This window comes from Artemia sp. Qi Xiang Cuo, chromosome 6, assembly GCF_049724085.1.
Source record: "Artemia sp. Qi Xiang Cuo chromosome 6, ASM4972408v1, whole genome shotgun sequence".
NCBI lineage: Eukaryota > Metazoa > Arthropoda > Branchiopoda > Anostraca > Artemiidae > Artemia > Artemia sp. Qi Xiang Cuo.
The window spans coordinates 39,173,417-39,195,790 of NC_142799.1; the positions used below are offsets into that span (position 1 = coordinate 39,173,417).

The 22,374-nt window shown below is 37.0% G+C and overlaps 1 protein-coding gene across 1 annotated transcript in view; it reads right to left on the minus strand.

The window, feature by feature from the left end:
* elm (calcineurin like EF-hand protein 1 elm) overlaps positions 1 to 22,374 on the minus strand; it is a 56,598-nt gene that overhangs the window by 21,664 nt on the left and 12,560 nt on the right. Inside the window, exon 3 of the mRNA XM_089090731.1 lies at positions 14,516 to 14,776. Coding sequence (XP_088946857.1) covers positions 14,516 to 14,776 — 261 coding nt within the window. The remainder of the gene's footprint in view (positions 1 to 14,515; positions 14,777 to 22,374) is intronic.

The following is a 22,374-nucleotide window of genomic DNA, read 5'->3' on the forward strand; positions in this document are numbered from 1 at the left end:
AGAAGGGAGAAAGCTGGCTCGTGTACAGAATATAAGTTTTGGTCTTCCATTGCCTCAAGACGTTCCAGGAAAAATCATAATTCCTGATGTTTTTACAAAGCAAGAAGGGAGAAAGCCGACCCGTGTACAGAATATAAGTTTTGATTTTCCATTACCTCAAGACGTTCAAGGAAAAACCATAATTCCTGATGTTTTTACAAAGCAAGAAGGGAGAAAGCCGGCTCGAGTAAAGAATATAAGTTTTGGTATTCCATTACCTCAAGACATTCCAGGAAAAATCATAAACTCCTGATGTTTTTACAAAGCAAGAAGGGAGAAAGCAGATTCGTGTAAAGAATATAAGTTTTGGTTTTCCATTATCTCAAGACGTTCAAGGAAAAACCATAATTCCTGATGTTTTTACAAAGCAAGAAGGAAGAAAGCCGGCTCGAGTACAGAATATAAGTTTTGGTTTTCCATTACCTCAAGACGTTCCAGGAAAAAACATAAGTCCTGATGTTTTTACAAAGCAAGAAGAAAGAAAGCCGGCTCGTGTACAGCATATAAGTTTTGGTCTTCCATTACCTCAAGACGTTCCAGGAAAAATTATAAGTCCTGATGTTTTTACAATGCAAGAAGGGAGAAAGCCGGCTCGTGTACAGCATATAAGTTTTGTTCTTCAATTACCTCAAGACGTTCCAGTAAAAATCATAATTTTTTTTTTTCGCAAAGCAAGAAGGGAGAAAGCCGGCTCGTGTACAGAAGATAATTTTTGGTATTCCATTGCCTCAAGACGTTCCAGGAAAACTCATAATTCCTGATGTTTTTACAAAGCAAGAAGGGAGAAAGCCGACTCGTGTACAGAATATAAGTTTTGGTCTTCTATTACCTCAAGACGTTCCAGGAAAAATCATAATTCCTGATGTTTTTACAAAGCAAGAAGGGAGAAAGCCGGCTCCTGTACAGAACGTAACTTTTGGTCTTCCATTATTTCAAGACGTTCCAGGAAAAATCATGTTTTTACCCGACTCGAGTACAGAATATAAATTTTGGTCCTCCCTTACCTCAATACGTTCCAGGAAAAATCATAATTCCTGATGTTTTTACAGAGCAAGAAGGGAGAAAGCGAGCTCGTGTACAGAATATAAGTTTTATTCTTCCATTATCTCAAGACGTTCCAGGAAAAATCATAATTCCTGATGTTTTTACAAAGCAAGAAGGGAGGAAGCCGGCTCGAAGACAGAATATAAGTTTTGGTCTTCCATTACCTCAGAGTCTTTCCAGGAAAAATCATAATTCCTGATGTTTTTACAAAGCAAGAAGGGAGAAAGCCAGCTCATGTACAGAATATAAGTTTTGTTCTTCCATTACCTCAAGACGTTCCAGGAAAAACCATAACTCCTGACGTTTTTACAAAGCAAGAAGGGAGAAAGCCGGCTACAGTACAGAATATAAATTTTAATCTTCCATTACCTCAAGACGTTCCAGGAAAAATCATAATTCCTCATTTTTGTACAAAGCAAGAAGGGAAAAAGCCGGCTCCAGTACAGAATATAAATTTTAATCTTCCATTACCTCAAGACGTTCCAGGAAAAATCATAATTCCTCATTTTTTTACAAAGCAAGAAGGGAGAAAGCCGGCTCGTATACAGAATGTAACTTTTGGTCTTCCATTACTTCAAGACGTTCCAGGAAAAATCATAATTCCTGATGTTTTTACAAAGCAAGAAGGGAGGAAGCCGGCTCGTGTACAGAATATAAGTTTTGGTCTTCCATTACCTCAAGACGTTCCAGGAAAAATCATAATTCCTAATGTTTTTACAAAGCAAGGAGGGAGAATGACCTCAAGACTTTCCAGGAAAAATCATAATTCCTGATGTTTTTACAAAACAAGAAGGGAGAAAGCTGGCTCGTGTACAGAATATAAGTTTTGGTCTTCCATTGCCTCAAGACGTTCCAGGAAAAATCATAAATCCTGATGTTTGTACAAAGCAAGAAGGGAGAAAGCCGACCCGTGTACAGAATATAAGTTTTGATTTTCCATTACCTCAAGACGTTCAAGGAAAAACCATAATTCCTGATGTTTTTACAAAGCAAGAAGGGAGAAAGCCGGCTCGAGTACAGAATATAAGTTTTGGTCTTCCATTACCTCAAGACATTCCAGGAAAAATCATAAACTCCTGATGTTTTTACAAAGCAAGAAGGGAGAAAGCCGATTCGTGTACAGAATATAAGTTTTGGTTTTCCATTATCTCAAGACGTTCAAGGAAAAACCATAATTCCTGATGTTTTTACAAAGCAAGAAGGAAGAAAGCCGGCTCGAGTACAGAATATAAGTTTTGGTTTTCCATTACCTCAAGACGTTCCAGGAAAAATCATAAGTCCTGATGTTTTTACAAAGCAAGAAGAAAGAAAGCCGGCTCGTGTACAGCATATAAGTTTTGGTCTTCCATTACCCCAAGACGTTCCAGGAAAAATTATAATTCCTGATGTTTTTACAATGCAAGAAGTGAGAAAGCCGGCTCGTGTACAGCATATAAGTTTTGTTCTTCAATTACCTCAAGACGTTCCAGGAAAAATCATAATTTTTTTTTTTCGCAAAGCAAGAAGGGAGAAAGCCGGCTCGTGTACAGAATATAAGTTTTGGTCTTCCATTGCCTCAAGACGTTCCAGGAAAACTCATAATTCCTGATGTTTTTACAAAGCAAGAAGGGAGAAAGCCGACTCGTGTACAGACTATAAGTTTTGGTCTTCTATTACCTCAAGACGTTCCAGGAAAAATCATAATTCCTGATGTTTTTACAAAGCAAGAAGGGAGAAAGCCGGCTCCTGTACAGAACGTAACTTTTGGTCTTCCATTATTTCAAGACGTTCCAGGAAAAATCATGTTTTTACCCGACTCGAGTACAGAATATAAATTTTGGTCCTCCCTTACCTCAATACGTTCCAGGAAAAATCATAATTCCTGATGTTTTTACAGAGCAAGAAGGGAGAAAGCGGGCTCGTGTACAGAATATAAGTTTTATTCTTCCATTATCTCAAGACGTTCCAGGAAAAATCATAATTCCTGATGTTTTTACAAAGCAAGAAGGGAGGAAGCCGGCTCGAAGACAGAATATAAGTTTTGGTCTTCCATTACCTCAGAGTCTTTCCAGGAAAAATCATAATTCCTGATGTTTTTACAAAGCAAGAAGGGAGAAAGCCAGCTCATGTACAGAATATAAGTTTTGTTCTTCCATTACCTCAAGACGTTCCAGGAAAAACCATAACTCCTGACGTTTTTACAAAGCAAGAAGGGAGAAAGCCGGCTACAGTACAGAATATAAATTTTAATCTTCCATTACCTCAAGACGTTCCAGGAAAAATCATAATTCCTCATTTTTGTACAAAGCAAGAAGGGAAAAAGCCGGCTCCAGTACAGAATATAAATTTTAGTCTTCCATTACCTCAAGACGTTCCAGGAAAAATCATAATTCCTCATTTTTGTACAAAGCAAGAATGCATGCCTTGATCAGCATGATCAGCATTATTGATCAGCATGCCTAAGACTCTAGGCAGACATGCCTTTCCAAAAACTAACCTGACAAGTATGTGTCCAATAAGAGAGTCTTTCGTACTCCTGCCATTTACCCGTACCCTAGCCGTTTAAATATTTGCCTTTCAATTACTTGGACTATCTATCTTGGCTTTTCTCTATCTACAATTACCCAGCCCAGTCTTGATGCACCCGATTTCCCAAAATACTTGATAAATTCAATTCAAAATCAACGGTAATTGTAGACAGAGAAAAGCCAAGACAGATAGTCCAAGTAAATTAGTCCAAGACCGAGTCCGTTGATTTTGAATTGAATTTTGGTCCTCCCTTACCTCAATACGTTCCAGGAAAAATCATAATTCCTGATGTTTTTACAGAGCAAGAAGGGAGAAAGCGGGCTCGTGTACAGAACATAAGTTTTATTCTTCCATTACCTCAAGACGTTCCAGGAAAAATCATAATTCCTGATGTTTTTACAAAGCAAGAAGGGAGAAAGCCAGCTCATGTACAGAATATAAGTTTTGTTCTTCCATTACCTCAAGACGTTCCAGGAAAAACCATAACTCCTGACGTTTTTACAAAGCAAGAAGGGAGAAAGCCGGCTACAGTACAGAATATAACTTTTTATCTTCCATTACCTCAAGACGTTCCAGGAAAAATCATAATTCCTCATTTTTGTACAAAGCAAGAATGGAAAAAGCCGGCTCCAGTACAGAATATAAATTTTAGTCTTCCATTACCTCAAGACGTTCCAGGAAAAATCATAATTCCTCATTTTTGTACAAAGCAAGAAGGGAGACAGCCGGCTCGTGTACAGAATATAAGTTTTGGTCTTCCATTACCTCAAGACGTTCCAGGAAAAATCATAATTCCTCATGTTTTTACAAAGCAAGAAGGGAGAAAGCCGGCTCGTGTACAGAATATAAGTTTTGGTCTTTCATTACCTCAAGACGTTCCAGGAAAAATCATAATTCCTAATGTTTTTACAAAGCAAGGAGGGAGAATGACCTCAAGACGTTCCAGGAAAAATCATTTGCCGACTCGTGTAGAGAATATAAGTTTTGGTCTTCCATTACCTCAAGACTTTCCAGGAAAAATCATAATTCCTGATGTTTTTACAAAACAAGAAGGGAGAAAGCTGGCTCGTGTACAGAATATAAGTTTTGGTCTTCCATTGCCTCAAGACGTTCCAGGAAAAATCATAAATCCTGATGTTTTTACAAAGCAAGAAGGGAGAAAGCCGACCCGTGTACAGAATATAAGTTTTGGTCTTCCATTACCTCGAGACGTTCCAGGAAAAATCATAATTCCTGATGTTTTTACAAAGCAAGAAGGGATAAAGCCGGCTCGTGTACAGATTACAAGTTTTGGTCTTCCATTACCTCAAGATGTTCCAGGAAAAATCATAATTCCTGATGTTTTTACAAAGCAAGAAGGGAGAAAGCCGACTCGAAGGGGGGGGGGGGGGGTAAAGTTTTCATTTTAATTTTTAATGTTGCTTCTTAATTTCAGGTAAAAAAATTTTTTTTATTTAATATCAAAGTTAGAACAAAGCTCCACTTTTTTGCCAAACGTAATTTTGTCATGTTTATTTTTTTTGCAACTTTTAGCATTAATACTCTGCTTAAAAACTTAATGCAATGCCAAGTCCCTTGTGGCCAAGTGGCTACGTGCGCTATACCTTTGTCCAAATACAGTCAAGGCCTCACTCTTTAACCCCTGCCCTGAATTTCCAGTTTATATGACTGATATTGTAACCTCTCTCCATTCTATTCGGGGACAACCTACTTTTCTTTTGACCTCAGATGGACGGTCAAAACAACAATTTTTGGCAATCTGCCATCCTTCATACGTAAAATGTGGCCTAGCTATTTTAACCTTTCCTTCATTATAGAAAATATGTTATTGAGCTGTATTTTCGTACAGCTCATTGTTTGATGTACGATCAGTCAAGCATCTTTCTTATCCTTTCGAATCAGTATTAACCGATCGGTCAAGGGTCTTTCTTATCCTTTTGAAGCGCCCATGTTTCTGAGCCATGCTTGACCACTTTATTTGCTCTTGCTTCTTATGCTCTAGTCTCGATTCGGCGACTTATCTTTCTATTCTTCCAAACTTTTTTCAATAGTGAACACCCTAGGCCTTGGCTTTTCTACTTTTTGCATCTTCAGTGCAAAGGCGGATCCAGTTGGACCCCCACCAAGATTTTCTGCCGCCCTCATTTGGTTTTTTCTCTATTTTAAATGAGCTTGTCAATTATTGGCGCCCGTGTAATATTGCCCCCCCCCCATATTTTGCTCTAGATCAGCCTTTGCTTCAGCACATCGACTATTATTGGGAAACCCATGCAACAAAAATGACGGAGCATACGAAAAAATAAACAAAAGAGTACAATACTTTCTAGGATCCAGGTACTATACTTTTCAAAATCCAGGGGTGTAGAGTACTCAAAATTCTTGGCTTAATGCGAAAATTGAGATTGTTTTCATATAATTACGCGGTACCGAGTGTCCTTTAATTTCACGGAATAACATCTGTGACGTATTTTTATAAGCCAATCGCATTATTCCTTATCATAGGCGGCGCAATAGCGCTGCCTAAGTATTGAAGACATGTAATACATGTTGGCACAATATATTATTTATTTATTTTCTGGTTTTGGCCAGAAAATAAATAAATTCCAAGAACGTTCCAAGACGTTCCAAGAACGTCTTGAGGTAATGAAAGACGAAGACCAAAACTTATATTCTGTACACGAGCCGGTTTTCTCCCCTCTTGCTTTGTAAAGGCATCAGGAATTATGATTTTTCCTGGAACGTCTTGAGGTAATGGAAGACGAAGACCAAAACTTATATTCTGTACACGAGCCGGTTTTCTCCCTTCTTGCTTTGTATAAACATCAGGACTTATGATTTTTCCTGGAACGTCTTGAGGTAATGGAAGACGAAGACCAAACCTTATATTCTGTACACGAGCCGGTTTTCTCCCTTCTTGCTTTGTAAAAACATCAGGAATTATGATTGTTCCTGGAACGTCTTGAGGTAATGGAAGACGAAGACCAAAACTTATATTCTGTACACGAGCCGGTTTTATCCCTTCTTGCTTTGTAAAAACATCAGGAATTATGATTTTTCTTGGAACGTCTTGAGGTAATGGAAGACGAAGACCAAAACTTATATTCTGTACACGAGCCAGCTTTCTCCCTTCTTGCTTTGTAAGAACATCAGGAATTATGATTTTTCCTGGAAAGTCTTGAGGTAATGGAAGACGAAGACCAAAACTTATATTCTGTACACGAGCCGGTTTTCTCCCTTCTTGCTTTGTAAAGGCATCAGGAATTATGATTTTTCCTGGAACGTCTTGAGGTAATGGAAGACGAAGACCCAAACTTATATTCTGTACACGAGCCGGTTTTCTCCCCTCTTGCCTTGTAAAAACATCAGGAATTATTATTTTTCCTGGAACGTCTTGAGGTAATGGAAGACGAAGACCAAAACTTATATTCTGTACACGAGCCAGCTTTCCCTCTTCTTGCTTTGTAAATGGATCACGGTATGTATCGCTAAAAGTTAGAATATCCATATTTACTTTAAAAGGGTGAACTGGTTGTAATGATCAAAGAAACGGTTTGAAACAGTTCACCTAGTAAAATCATTTGTATGAAATTTAACTCTATATATTTTAAGTTCTACCCAAATATTTTCTGATGAAAGGTTGAACCACTTATTTTTGCTGTTGCAAAAAAAACAAACAATTAAATAACTTTCTATGCGCTTTAATCACAATTAATAAGTGACGAAAATATTGCGCTTCAAAATAAATGACATCACAGGTCCCTACAATACAAATCACTCACTACATAGTTAAATATTGACATATATGTTTCTCTAAAAGGAAGTCCTCGCTGTCAAACACTTATTACAACAACAAAAGTACGAAGAAAAGACCTCTAGGAAATATGACATCATGACATCATGGTCAACTCCTGTTTGAGTGCCTCTTCTTAGTAATAGTTTTACATACAAAATTTCTGATACTGATGGAAAAACACAATAACATTGATGTAGTAAAGAGTGACGTCTTCCCAATATTACCTTCCACACTGTTTCGTTGAAAATAAAATATGGAATCATAATCTTTTAGTTTGAGTTCCATTTTTAAAGTTCTGCTGTGAATCAGAGAGTACAAACTACTCCTTTTACCAAATACCACAAAAAGGTATTGGGCCCAATCTCTAGGTAGGTAATTAAGTCAAGCTAGTTTAAAAAGTAACGATTATAATTTTTTCAGGGGGGGGGGCGATTTTCTAGTATGATAACTAGCCTTTTGAACTCTGATAGGCAAAACAACACTTTTATACTAGCATAGAAAAACAATCCAGCAGAAATGAGATTAACAGAGTTGGTCTAGAGATTGCCTAGAGTCGACCTGAAAACTCAACAAATTTCTTATACATTTAATTATTAAATAGCAAAATTTAGACAAGTTCTTTCCATTCTTTCTTGTCACTAGGGTGCACATAGACAAGACGAACAGTACCTTCTGAATTTTTTTATTTGTAATCATACGCATTTTGGAAAACGCCAAATTAATCCCCAGTTCACAATCGGCTAAATAAACTGATTTTGTGAGTCATTGTTGAAACTTGAACGCTTGTCACGGTCTAACGATTTGAGATGATCAAATTGCTTGCTGTTATGTCGTGAATATCTGGAAGCATCTAAAAACCTGGACTAGTCGGTAATTTGGCTGTATCAATCGCTGAAACCTATTTTCCACAGGGCTAAAATATGCTGTCTAGGGCTTAAGCCCATGAACAATCGATATACTCTGTTAAAATTTGTATTTTTCTGTATTTTGACCTTCTGTGGGCACAAATTGAGGTTTTGTGACACACAGTGATAACAAAAGGCCACTGTGTTGTGAGGGGCGGGGGGGGCTAAAAACATTCTGAACACAGCCTTACGTTGTGAACAATTTATTAGCTATCTGTGAATTTTTATTATCTTGCACTTTGACCCCGTTTGGGGAATTATTAATGTTTTGTGGCACATAATGGCAGAAAACGCCACTCTGATGTCGTTTATCAAGACGAGGATTCAAAACCTTTTGTTTGGGGTCTTAGACCACAGAAAATAGATTGACTATCTAAAAATTTCAGTTCTCTAGGAATAGACGTTTGGTGACACAAAAGGGCAGAAAATGCCACTTTAATATGTTACGATCTCTTGTTGCATAAAAAGGGCAATAGAGTTGGCGATATCCTCTCAAGTGCGCCCTGTCTCGACAAAAAACTCCTTTTTTTTCAAGGCGGGGGGCTGTAGTTCTCCGTAACAGGTTTTTGACCATGGTGATTCCAATGGTGCATCTACTCCAGTGCTATTTCCTTGGGGTTTCAGGCTCATTTTTGAAATTCCAATAAATTTGTTTTCGCAATTAAATTTTACTATTATAATTAATTGAAATAGCAGTTATTACTCCTGAATAAGCAGCAAATGGAGATTTTCTCTCGCAAGAAAGATTTTTAATGCGTTTTTTCAACATGCGTCTTTTTTTTAATGCGTTGTGCTTCAATCTTTACTATTTTGCAGGCAAGGACGTATACAGGATTTTAATCAGAGGTGGGGCCAAAAAAAACTTCTCACAACACATAAAAACTTGTTTATGCGTATTTTAATTACTTTTTTACGAGTCAGACAAAAATTTCGAAGGGGGAGGGGGGTCAAACCCAGAATCCCCCCCCGGATATAGCCGTGCCTCGACTGTAAAGGTTAGCGTTATGACTGATTCCTTGGCGTAATTCTTCCTTGCTTTAGATCAAACAACCTCAGCACTTTTGAATTTTGGGTTACTTCCTTGGTAGTCTATCACAGAAGTTGCCAATCTCAGGCGTTTACTCCTAGGTAAATCCATCAGAAAATTTTCAAGTTCCAACTTGTATCGACTATGGTGTAGTCTACTGCCCTAAGGCTCGGCTTTGTCGCAGTCTCGCACTTAGGGGTTGTAGCTTCCCTCGGTAGTCTGTGTGTATCCTTGCGATGGGATGTCTTTGAAATTTCTTTTTTGTCATTCGAAGTATAAAAGCGGATCTTGATTCCTTCCAAACCCCTCTTCCCAATGCTAATAGCGTCGTTTTTTCATTGATATCTCTGCAATTATTGAATTTATTTTATCTTAACATATTTGAAATTTTATGAATTTTTTTTGAAATTTTATGTGGTAAAATTGGCATAAAAGGTTGATTTTTTTTTGGGGGGGGGGGACTTTAATATCTGAAATTGAGACCTGTTAGGTAAATCTGAACTGCTTGGACAATCGGCGATTAAAGGTTTTGTTGTTGTAAGGGGAACTCTTTTGCAAGATTACCAAAGATCGTGTTGGGTAAACAGTATTTGCGTAAGGCCTCGCTTCCACCTAGTTTACATATATTTTTTTTTAATTAAATATTTGTTTTCATAAACAAGTAAATATCTGTTTTTATAAACAAAAACACAAAATTATAACACAGTAAATCGATAGTTCATGGGCTTAAGCCCTAGACAGTATATTTTAGCCCTCTGGAAAATTGGTTTCAGCGATTGATACAGCCACATTGCCAACTAGTCCTTATTTTAGATGCTTCCAGATATTCATGACATAACAGCAAGCAATTTGATCATCTCAAATCGTTAGACCTTGACAAGCGTTCAAGAGTTTCAACAATGACTCACAGAATCAGTTTATTTAGCCGATTGTGAACTGGGGATTGGCGTTTTCCAAAATGCGTATGATCAAAAACCTAAAAAAAAATATTTTAGAAGTTTCTGTTCATCTTGTCTAAGTGCACCCTAGTGACAAGAAAGAATGCAAAGAACTTGACAGAATTTTACTATTTAATAATTAATTGTGTAAGAAATTTGTTGAGTTTTCAGGGCGACTCTAGACCAACTCTCTGTTAATCTCATTTCTGCTGGATTATTTTTCTATAAGGCTATAGAAAACCTTATATGCCGCCCGGGCATAACTTACAACCTTTACTCTGGGGAATTTAGGGAGTTTGTCATCCTTAAATATACAATTTCCAGAACTTTCAACTGGGTTTAATAAAATGATTATCTCTAAACTTTAATTGAAAATGTTTGGGAAAATGATGGGCGTGAAGGGTTGGAAGTTAATTACTCTCCAGTCACTTTCGACTATTAAAAAGGGCAATTTCAATTTCAAATCAAATCCCCCTTTTGAAATTTCTACAACAACTTTCTATATAAATCTTATATGCCCCCAGGGCGTAACTTACAACCCTTGCACTGAGGGCTCTGATGCACTGAGGGGTTATCATCCTAAAAGACCTAATTTCCAAAACTTTCGACTACGTTGAACAAAATTGATATCTCAAAATTTTGATTGGATGTGTTTGGGGAAATGGTGAGCTTTCGACAATTAAAAGGGCACTGGCCCTTTCAATTTTCAATTGAATGAGCTCTTTTTGATGTTTTTACAACATCGCTTTCTATAAAAATCTTACATGCTCCCAGGGCATAACTTACAACCCTTACCCTGAGGGTTGTGGGGGGGGGGGGGGGTTGTCATCCTTAAAGAACTAATTTCCAAAACTTTCAACTGCGTTGAATAAAATGGCTACCTAAAAATTTTGATTGGATGTGTTTGGGTAAAAGGTGGGCGTGAGAGGGGGGTTAGTTGCCCTCAAATCACTTACGACTATTAAAAAGGGCACTATCCCTTTGAATTTCCAATCAAATGAGCCCAATTTGAAGTTTCTACGACAAATATTTCAATAAAAACCTTATATGCCCCCAGGGCTTAACTTATGACCCTTGGCCTGAAGACTGCGGGGGGAGTGTCTTTCTCAAAGGTATTATTTCCTGAACTTCGAACTGCGTGAAACAAAATGGCTATCGAAAAATTTTGATTCGATATGTTTGGGGAAATGGTGGCCGTGGAAGGGGTGTTAGTTGCCTTCCAATCACTTTCGACTATTAAAAAAGGCACGAGCCATTTAAATTTCCAGTCGAATGAGCCCTTTTTGAAGTCTCTACGACGACGCGTCTATAAAAACGTTATATGCCCCCTAGTTGCCTTCCAATTACTGTTGACTATTAAAAAGGGCACTAGCCATTTCAATTTCTAATCGCATAAGCCCTTTTTGAAGTTTCTACGACAACACGTTCTATAAAAACTTTATATGCCCCCAGGGCATAACTTACAACCGTTGTCCTCAGAGCTGTGAGGGGTTTGTCATCCTCGAAGACCTAATTTACTGTACTTAAAACTAAGTTGAATAATGTGGCTATCTCAAAATTTTGATTGGATGTGTTTGGGGAAAAGGTGGGCGTGAGAGGGGAGTTAGTTACCCTCCAATCACTTTCGACTATTATAAAGGGCACTAGTCCTTTGAATTTCCAATCGAATGAGCCCTTTTTGAAGTTTCTACGACAACAACTTCTATAACAGCCTTATATGCCCCCAGGGCACAACTTAAAACCTTTTCCCCGAGGGTTTTGGGGGAGTGTCTTCTTCAAAACATATTTTCTATCTGGAAATAAACTACGCTGAGCAAAATGGCTATCTAAGAATTTTGATTGGATGTGTTTGGGGGAGCGTGGGCGTGGGGGGGGGGGCTAGTTGCCCTCCAATCATTTTCGACTATTAAAAAGGGCACTATCCCTTTGAATTTCCAATCGAATGAGCCTTTTTTGAAATTTCTACGACAACACCTTCTAGAAAACCTTATATGCCCCCAGGGCATAACTTAAAACCCTTGCCCCGAGGGTTGGGGGGGAGTGTCCCCCTCAAAAAGATATTTCCTATCTGGAAATCAACTATGCTGAACAAAATGGCTATCTCAAAATTTTGATTGGATGTGTTTGGGGGAATGATGGGCGAGTGGGGGGGGGGCGGTAGTTGCCCTCCAATCACTTTCGACTATTAAAAAGGGCACTAGTCACTCCAATTTCCAATCGAATGAGCCCGTTTCGAAATTTCTACGACAACTCCTTCGATACGAAGTGCCCATGTATGGAGAAGAAAAAATTTACAATACATTGTGCCCACATCGTTCTTTACTTAGGCAGCGCTATCGCGCTGCCTATGATTTAGATAATTTAGAAATATATACTCATTGATGAAAGACAAAAAATCCTTATAAACTTTTCTTGCAAGTAAATACTGTCAATGCAACATAAAAAAATAATGAGTGCTAGTTTTTGAAAATCCTAATTCCGTATTTCAGGAAATATTATAAAGAAGTAAAGCCAGCGTTAACTATATTACATTCAGTTCAGTTCATTTTATTTAACATCAAAAATACATTTAACTAATATTCCAATACCTGCCCCAAAAATATACAAAAAGCAAAAATGTTATTGAAGACTGACTCAACTTAGGCTAGGTTGAAAGTAGTCTCGAATGTTATATTGCTGTGTTAACATAGTTTGTACAACAGCACACTGACTCAATAGCATTACATCGATACAAATTTCAGGATGTAATACACAAACCAAAATTACAGAAAATCTTTGGTTGTTCCACAAGCCAAATTATCCTGAATTTCATATTACCTTATCTTTCCTCCAATGGCTTCACATGTAACCATGCCACGTCCTAGGATATTTTTTACAACCATAAATAAATGCATAGAACACACATTTGAGTTCATAATTTCATCCTTCAAATTATATCTTTACTATTATCATTATTTCTTTTTTGCAGCAATACTTCCTCAATGAAGCTGCAAGGAGGTTTCGTCCATCAACGAGAATTTTCCCACTAAACTGTAACGAAAGGAGAGCAGGAAAATGCAAAGCACACCATTTTCTCCATAGCTACCATATAACTTGTCAGTTTGCTTTGGAGGGGAGAGGATGTATAAAGCCTAACTTCCAGTCATACGCTTTACGTATCCATAATGAGAGCGCAGCCTAAAAAAACCTACTGTCACCCGTTGCACAGAAAGAGAGCTGGGGACACAAAAAGTTGTTTATGAAAGATGGAGAACGAGTACAAACTAAAAGACCCAAAGATTGTTGGTAAGTCTTAGTGAATGCTACACAGATTCTCTGTTACTAGGCGTTTCAGTAATTGATAAAAAGTCTAATATACAGTAAAATTCGTAGGGTTGTTTGTTCATGGGTCTATGAAATGTCAGTCCATTGGCACTAAGATCTAAAAAAACAAAAGATTTTTTTAAATGACGTAACTGAAAGTTCTAAAATACACAATTCACTACGTTGTTCCTAGAAATTCTTGATCTTTGATGAAAAATATATTTTATTCTTAACGTGGTAAATGCCCAATTTCAACTAAATATCTAGATTTTAATTTTAATTCAAGGTTGTAAAAATGTCAAATTCGACAACGAAAGGAAAAGAATAGGGCAAACTTGGCAGACTCAGTATTAAATATTAATTCAATATCAACATTAAGGGAAACGATTGTTCGACATAAAGCAGGAAAGTGTAAGATCATACAGGGATTAATGTAAGTCTAAATCTCCTAAACCAAAACTTTTTAACAGGTTTTAAACCTTCTTCCAAAAAAAGGAGGATAAAATTGGCGGCAAAATACTAGCAAAGAATACAATTACATACTTCTACATAAAATCAAATACTGCTAGCTAAATTAAAATACAAACATTAAAGATACAACAATTTCCTTATTTATGCTTCAAATACAAATTGAAGCAAAAATAGCCACAGCTGCAGCAGATTGACGTTCAAAAAAAGAAACTCAAAACACAGTCGATTTGTAAAATAATCGACTATTTTACTACACACTGTCTGGACAATAACATATAATTTCAGTTTTCATAGTTATGGTACAAACTGTCCAAGCTACGGGTCCACGCGGAAATTTAACCTTGATTCATCTAACAGTGTAAATAATCCCCACGAAAACCAAAATAAATCAAATCATTTGATGGAGTTTGAAGAGAGGTCAAAATATTATTAGATCTTTGATGCAAAAGCACATATTTAACACAAAGAAAATTAAAAAAAGGCTTACATTGAAGCTTTTGTTCCCTGGAGTTGAGTCCTTCTTCTTTGCTTTTTGTGATTGGTCGAAAATGGGCAAGAATACGAAGAAATTGCCGAAAGTTTACAGTATCTGAATTTTCAGGAAAAAAAGAGTTGATGATGAGCTCACCAAGAGGATTGATTGCTAGCTCCGGGATTCTCATAAAATCTTCCCTTGATAGGGATCCAGCATCTCCTTTGTCAAGAGAGGTAAAGCGACTATAAAGACGCTCTATTTGATTGCTGCTGACTGCAAAAAAAAAAACAGCAAATATTAATAACAAACAATAAGCCTTAAATATAAGTGTATGAATTTTAAACATAAATTTTTAATTGTATCATATTTAATTATAAATACAAATTTCATCGCAATAACTATTCAAAAATAAATACAACAGCAGGAACAAACAAGCAATAAATACTTAATTGGATTTTTATCCATATAGTAACCATGATGTCTACATAAATAGTCACTTTTCCAGGCTTCTTAACAGTTCTTGTTGTGTTACAATGAATCAAATATACAAAAGTGTTTTGCATCATCCATTAGAATGTTTCCAATTTTTAGATTATGCTAATTTTAATTAAGTAGTTTCTTTTTTCTTCTATCTTTCTCTAAATTACTTTTTGTTTCTTCAATGTGTAGATGCAGAAGAATCATAAATTATAATCCCATTAAAATATATAATGTCTCAGTTAATATGTCAATATTTTAATGACACGATTAAAAAGCAGATGAAAACATGAAAAACGAGTAAAACTTGTAACAAAACAGTGAACCTGGCAAAAACAAAAACTTTTCTTTACAAACAAATAATAATGAAAGACCAGATATTTCGGCGTCACGGTTGGAAGCATTTATTAACAGGAAATAAATAGAAAAAAAAGAAAAGAAAAACTAGCTCAGACAAATTACCACACGCAGGAAGAGATGAGAATAGAGACAAACGCTATACCAAAAAAGAAAACAAAAGAAACTCACATTTCACAATGTCAAATTCAACAGTAAAGCTCAAACTGTCAGAGGCAACGCTATAGCGTTGCCTATAGTAAAGGCCATACGGCTCCAATGTTTTATTATTATTATTATTATTTTTTCCCAGTGACATATCATATGGAAGGGGTCGTCGTACAAACTACAAAGGGGCTCATTCGATTGGAAATCGAGAGTTCTAGTGCCCTTTTTAAGGGTCTGGCAAGGCAACTAACACCCCTTCCAAGCCCACCATTTTCCCAAACACACCCAATCAAAATTTTGAGATGGCTATTTTGTTCTACATAGTTGATTTCCAGAGAGAAATTATGTTTTGAGGATGACACTCCCCCCACAGCCCTCAGAGCAGGGGCTGTAAGCTCTGTACTGGGGGCATATAAGGTTTTTAAAGAACACTTTGACTTAGAAACTCCAAAAAGGGCTCATTTGATTGAAAATTGAAAAGGCTAGTACCCTCTGTAACAGTTAAAAATAATTGGAGGGCAATTACCCCTCACTCACGCCCACAAATATTGACGAAGACCACACTACCTTTCCATATCAAACAAACACAACTTAAAAACAATAGGTAATTTTTTTCCAAGACAGTGCAATTTAAATCGGTGAATATTTCGGCCCTATGTCCAAGGGCCGTCTTCAGCACTACATTAAAGAAAAAATATATATAAAAACAAACTTACATTAGAATAAGAAGTTTCAAACTAAAAATGCTTTGAAAAAAACGCTTTTAAAAAACCTTTAAAACAGCCCCAGTATCCTTACTTCAACGAAGTTCAACCAGAGTCCTGGTTGAACTTCGTTGAAGTAAGGATACTGGGGCTGTTTTAAAGGTTCTTTAAAGGAGTTTTTTAAAAAGCATTTTTAGTTTTAAACTTCGTATTTTAATGTAAGTTTGTTTTTATATATATTTTTTCTTTAATGTTGTGCTGAAGACGGCCCTGGGACATAGGGCCGAAATATTCACCGATTTAAATTGCACTGTCTTGGAAAAAAAAAAAAAAAAAAAAATTCCCTATTGTTTTTAAGTTGTGTTTGTTTTCTCACACCCACCTTTTTCCAAAACACATCCAATCAAAATTTTGAGACATCCATTTTGTTCAACGTAGTTGAAAATTCTGGAAATTATGTCTTTAAGGATAACCCCCCCCACGGCAAGGGTTGTAAGTTATGCCCTGGGGGCATATAAGGTTTTTTATAGAAAGCGTTGTCGCAGAAAAATGGCTCATTCTTAAAAAACGGAAAGTTCAACTAAAAACGGATATGGAAAAGGTACTTTTAATAGCTAAAAGGGGGTAGATTTTAACTAAAATGCCGAACACGATCAGCTGTTTCCCAAACACATTCCCTCAATACGTGGAGAAATTTATGTAATTCAAAGTATTGGGAAGCGCTAAAAATCAGGCCTTTGAGCATCACACTCCCCCCCACAGTTTTCAGGGCACGGTTTTTAAGTTATACCCTGGGGGCATATATGGTTCTTATGGAATAAATGCTCGTATAAACTTCAGAGAGGACTCATTTAATAGGAATTGAAAGTTGTAGTACGCTTTTTAAACCTCAAAAGATACCGGAGGGTTGTCAGCCCCCCCACGCCCTTTTTTCCCAAATACATCTAATAAAAATTTTGAGATAACCATTCTGTTAAAAATGGTTCAAAGATCATATAACAAAACTACGGTGTCGACACGACCCCGCAGGGCTCGGGAGCAGGCGTTATACGTTATACCCTGGGGGCATATATGGTTCTTATGGAAGGGATGCTCGTATAAACTTCAAAGAGGGCTCATTTGATTGGAAATTGAAAGTTCTAGTTCACTTCTTAAGAGTCAAAAGAGATTGGAGGGCACCTATCCCCCCCTCCACGCACTTTTTCCTCGATAAGAACTTTGAGATATCCATTTTTTTCAAAATAGTTCAAAGATTATATAAATAAAACTCTGGGGGTCGACACAGCCCCCCAGGGCGTGAGTGTAGGCGTCGTAAGTTATGCCCTGGGGGAATATATGGTTCTTATGGAAGGGATGCTTGTAAAAACTTCAGAGAGGGCTAATTTGATTGGATATTGAAAGTTCTAGTTCAGTTTTGAGAGTCAAAAGAGATTGAAGGGCAACTAGCCCCCCACGCACCTTTTTTCCACAAAGGCATCCGTTGAAAATTTCGAGATAGCCACTAAGCTAAAAATTGTTCAAAAGTCAGATAACAAAAACTCAGGTGTCAACTCAGCCCCCCAGGGCCAGGGGGCGGGCGTTGTAAGTTATGCCCTGTGGCATATATGGTTCTTATGAAAGGGATGATCGTATAAACTGCAGAGAGGGCTGATTTGATTGGAAATTGAAAGTCCGAGCTCACTTAGCCTCCCCCCACGCCTTCTTTTTCCAAACCCATCTGATGAAAATATTGAGATAGACATTTTGTTAAAAATAGTTCAAAAGTCAGATAAGAAAAACCCCTGTGTAGATAAAACCCCCCAGGGCCCGGGGGTAGGTGTTCTAAATTATGCCCTAAAGGCATGTATGGTTCATATGAAAGGGATGCTCGTATAAACTTCATAGAGGGCTCATTTGATTGGAAATTGAAAGGTCTAGTTCACTTTTTAAGAGTCAGGAGATTTAAGGGCAACTAGCCCCCCACGCCCTTTTTTCCCAAACCCATCCACTACAAATTTTGAGATAGCCAGTTTTTTTAAAATTGCTCAAAAATTAGATAACAAAAACTCCGGTGTCAACACAGCCCCCCCCCCCCGGGCCCGGGGGGTAGGCGTTGTAAGTGTTGACCTGGGGGGGGGGGTATATGGTTCTTATGAAAGGGGTGCTCACATAAACTTCAGAGAGGGATCATTCTATTGGAAATTGAAGGTTCTAATTAATTTTTAAGAGTAAAAAGATATCCAAGAGCAACTAGCACCCCCCCCAAACACACCCTTTTTCCCAAGACAATCCGGTTAAATTCTTAAAATAGCCATTTCATTAAAAATAGTTCAAAGATCAGATAAGAAAAACTCCTGTGTCGACGCAACCCCCCAGGGCCCAGAAGCGGGTGTTGTAAGTAATGCTCTGGGGGCATATATAGTTCTCATGGAAGGTATGCCCATACAAATTTTGGAAAGGGCTCATTTGATTGGAAATTGAAAGTTCTTATTTACTTTTTAAATGTCAAAAGAGATCGAAGGGCAACTAGCCCCCCCCCCCCAACCCCTCCACGCCCTAAATGCATCAGATGAAAATTTTGAGATGGATATTTTGTTCAAAATAGTTCAAAGTTCAGATAACAAAAATTTCGGTGTTGACACAGCCCCCCAGGGCCCGGGGATAAGCATCGTAACTTATAGCATCGTAGGCATATATGGTTGTTATGGAAGGGATGCTCGTATACACTTCATAGAGGGCTCATTTGATTGGAAATTGAAAGTTTTAATTCACTTTTAAGAGTCAAAAGTCATCGGAGGGCAGCTGGCCTCCCTCCCCCACTCCAATTTATTTTTTCACAGAGGCACTTCATATAGAAGGGGTCGTTTTATAAACTTCAAAGGGGGCTCATTCGATTGGAAATCGAGAGCTCTAGTGCCCTTTTTCAGAGTCAAAAGTGATCAAAGGGCAACTAGCTCCCCCCTAAGCCCTCTTTCCCCAAATACATCTGATAAAAAATTTGAGGTAGCCATTTTGTTAAAAATAGTTCAAAGATCATATAACAAAAACTCGCAAATCAAGCTTGAAACGAACAAAAATCACTACAAACAAGAGTTTGGGTATCGCCTCCTTCTCTCACTGTTAAAGTCTAAAACCTACTGCGTCATTGGCGCTTTACTGAAAACTATATGCAGCTTGAACAGTCTTGGAAAGTATAAACAACATCAAATTGAATATTTGATGTATAAGGATATTAATTGTTGAAAGATCCATCAGTTCAAGAATTTATTTCACTGTAATTTTCGTTTTATTTTCAATGCTGTAAGAACTGGAAAATAAAATATTTGTAACATAATTCTTTTTCATTGAAGCCTCAATTAAGAAGTAGAATTTTGGTTTTTATTTACATTTACGGAAGGAGTCAGAACCCAAACTCTTGTTTGTAGTAAAACTATGTTCGTCTTGGAAAATTTTAGGAGGAACTAATAAATTAAACTGAATATTTGATGTATAATGATATTAATTTCTGAAAACTGATAAGTTAAAGAGTTGACTGTATTTATGACATTTATTTTCCATATTAAATGCAAAAGGCAATACTTGTAATAAAATTGGTTTTCAGTAAAGCGCCAATGACGCAGTTGGTTTTAGCCTTTTACAGTGAGAGAAAAAGGCGATACCCAAACTCTTGTTTTTAGTGATTTTTGTTCGTTTCAAGCTTGATTTGCATATTCAATTTAAGTTTCACTCGTTTTAAGATTTATTTATTCATTTACATTAATATCTATTGTATATTTTTTTGCATTTTGCATTTTTTTTAATTTCTGTTCGTTTTAAGTTTCATTTATACTTCAATAGCAAAAATTTTTTTTTCGTTTTAAGCTTGATTTTCATATCAAGGAGGCACACTTGTGCCTCTATAAAGAGGCGACCCACCACAATGTTAAGCGATTTCAGGTCCTAGAGGTCGCAGAGAGACGGCGGTAATTGCATTTTGTAGCCCAAGCTCAAACTAAGAAACTTGCAAAATTTCATCCTCCTCCGACTTTATCTTCATGGGGTAAACTGGGCCGGAAGTTTCGACACACCTACCACAGCACCACATTAAAGTTTTAATATATCGATTTTAATTATTGGGTAATATTTCATAGTGCCAATTATCTTAAACTACAAATTTCAGCTCAATCCGATATCTCCTTCCCTGTTTTCAAAAAAACAAATTTAGCCACTAAAAATTCATTTCTTTTTTTTTTTGTTAGCCACGCCTACAGGCCACAGTTGGCACCGGATCCGGTTGAATGAGGACTCATTCGAAGCAGAATTCGACCTGTTAGGGCCTTTTGATATTTTCAGACCGAAAAAATTATCCCCCGAATTTACATTTACGAAAAACCTCGTTTTCCTATATTAGCCCATGTTAATTTTTCCCTCCACAACCCCCCTTTAACGTTGTCTGATCGGGCTGAAATTTAGAGGATAAGCTTTCCTGGGGCCTGGGAGCTTATCGTCGAAATTTCAGCTCAATCTGATCACTCCTTCCCTGTTTTCCAAAAACCACATATCAAGATTTTTGGGAATTTGCTTGCGTCGAAAATACCTTCTATTTGCTAAACAACAATTACTATTATGTTTGTATAGTCCAGCGGCTGAGATTTCAGACTTTCAGGCGGAAAACTCGGGTTCGATTCACCATCAGAGCAACTTTTTTATATACTTTGAAAAGAAACTCAGTTTCTTTTTTAAGTTATTTGAAAAAAATTACGTTTTCTAAAGAGTTAAAGAGGCTGAGTTACAAGGTCGACCCTTAAAACGTACAGGGAGTAGGAGGAACAGGTGGGGGGGCTGTTAAAGAGGCTGAGTCACACGTTCGAACCTTAAAACTTACAGGGATTAGGAGGCACCCTGTACGACGTGATTTGAGTATTCAGGAATTAAAAGCCTTAACACAAGAATGTTCAAGAGCGGGGGTTTGGGGGCGGCAGCCCCCCAACTTTAACTCCTGACACGATCAGCTAACAGTTAGTCAAGCAATAATAAGTAATAAACTGTACAAAAACGTGCAGAAATTATTTGAAAAAAACTACGTTTTCTAAAGAGTTAAAGAGGCTGAGTTACAAGGTCGAACCTTAAAACGTACAGGGATTAGGAGGCACAGTTGGGGGGCTGCCGCCCCCAAACCCCGCTTTTGCAGCCTTTAAATATAAAAAAAATTCTTTAAACTGAAAGTAAGGAGCGACATTAAAACTTAAAACGAACAGAAATTATTCCGTATATGAAAGAGGCTGTGCCCTCCTCAACGCCTCGCTCTTTACGCTAAAGTTTTTATTGTTTAAAAAAAGAGTTGTGAGAAAGTCAAACTTTAGCGTAAAGAGCGAGGCGTTGAGGAGGGCACAGCCTCTTTCATATACGGAATAATTTCTGTTCGTTTTAAGTTTTAATGTCGCTCCTTACTTTCAGTTTAAAGAATTTTTTTTATATTTAAAGGCTGCAAAAGCGGGGTTTGGGGCGGCAGCCCCCCAACTGTGCCTCCTAATCCCTGTACGTTTTAAGGTTCGACCTTGTAACTCAGCCTCTTTAACTCTTTAGAAAACGTAGTTTTTTTCAAATAATTCAATTTAAGCATTACTCGTAAAGTAAAGCACCAATGATGCAGTAGGTTTTAGGCTTCTGCAGTGAGAGGAGGCGATACCCAAACTCTTGTTTGTGGCTATTTTTATTCGATTCAAGCTTGATTTGCATATTCAATTTAAGTTTCACTCGCTTTAAGATTTATTTATTCATTTACATTAATATCTATTGTAGGTTTGTTTGCATTGATTGTTCATTTAATTTCTGTTTGTTTTAAGTTTCATTTATACTTCAATAGCAAAACATTCTTTTTTGTTTTAAGCTTGATTTTCATATTTAATCTAAGCATTACTCGCTTTAAGATCTATTTAATCATTCATATTATTACTTGTTGTATGTTATCTGCTGTGATTGTTTTTATTTTAATTTCTGTTCGTTTTGGGTTTCATTTATTCTTTAATAGTAATTTCTGGTCGTTTTGAGTTTGAATTTTAAAAGTTATTTGTATCTGCTTAGCTTAAGTTTAAATTGGCCTTTACTTTTCTTTTAAAAACTTATTTTTAGAAAGGTTTTTTTTTTAATTAATTTTAAACAACAACTAGAGTTTATATAACGTGAGTTATTTTTCGCTTTCTTCTTTTTCTTCTTCAGCATTTTAGT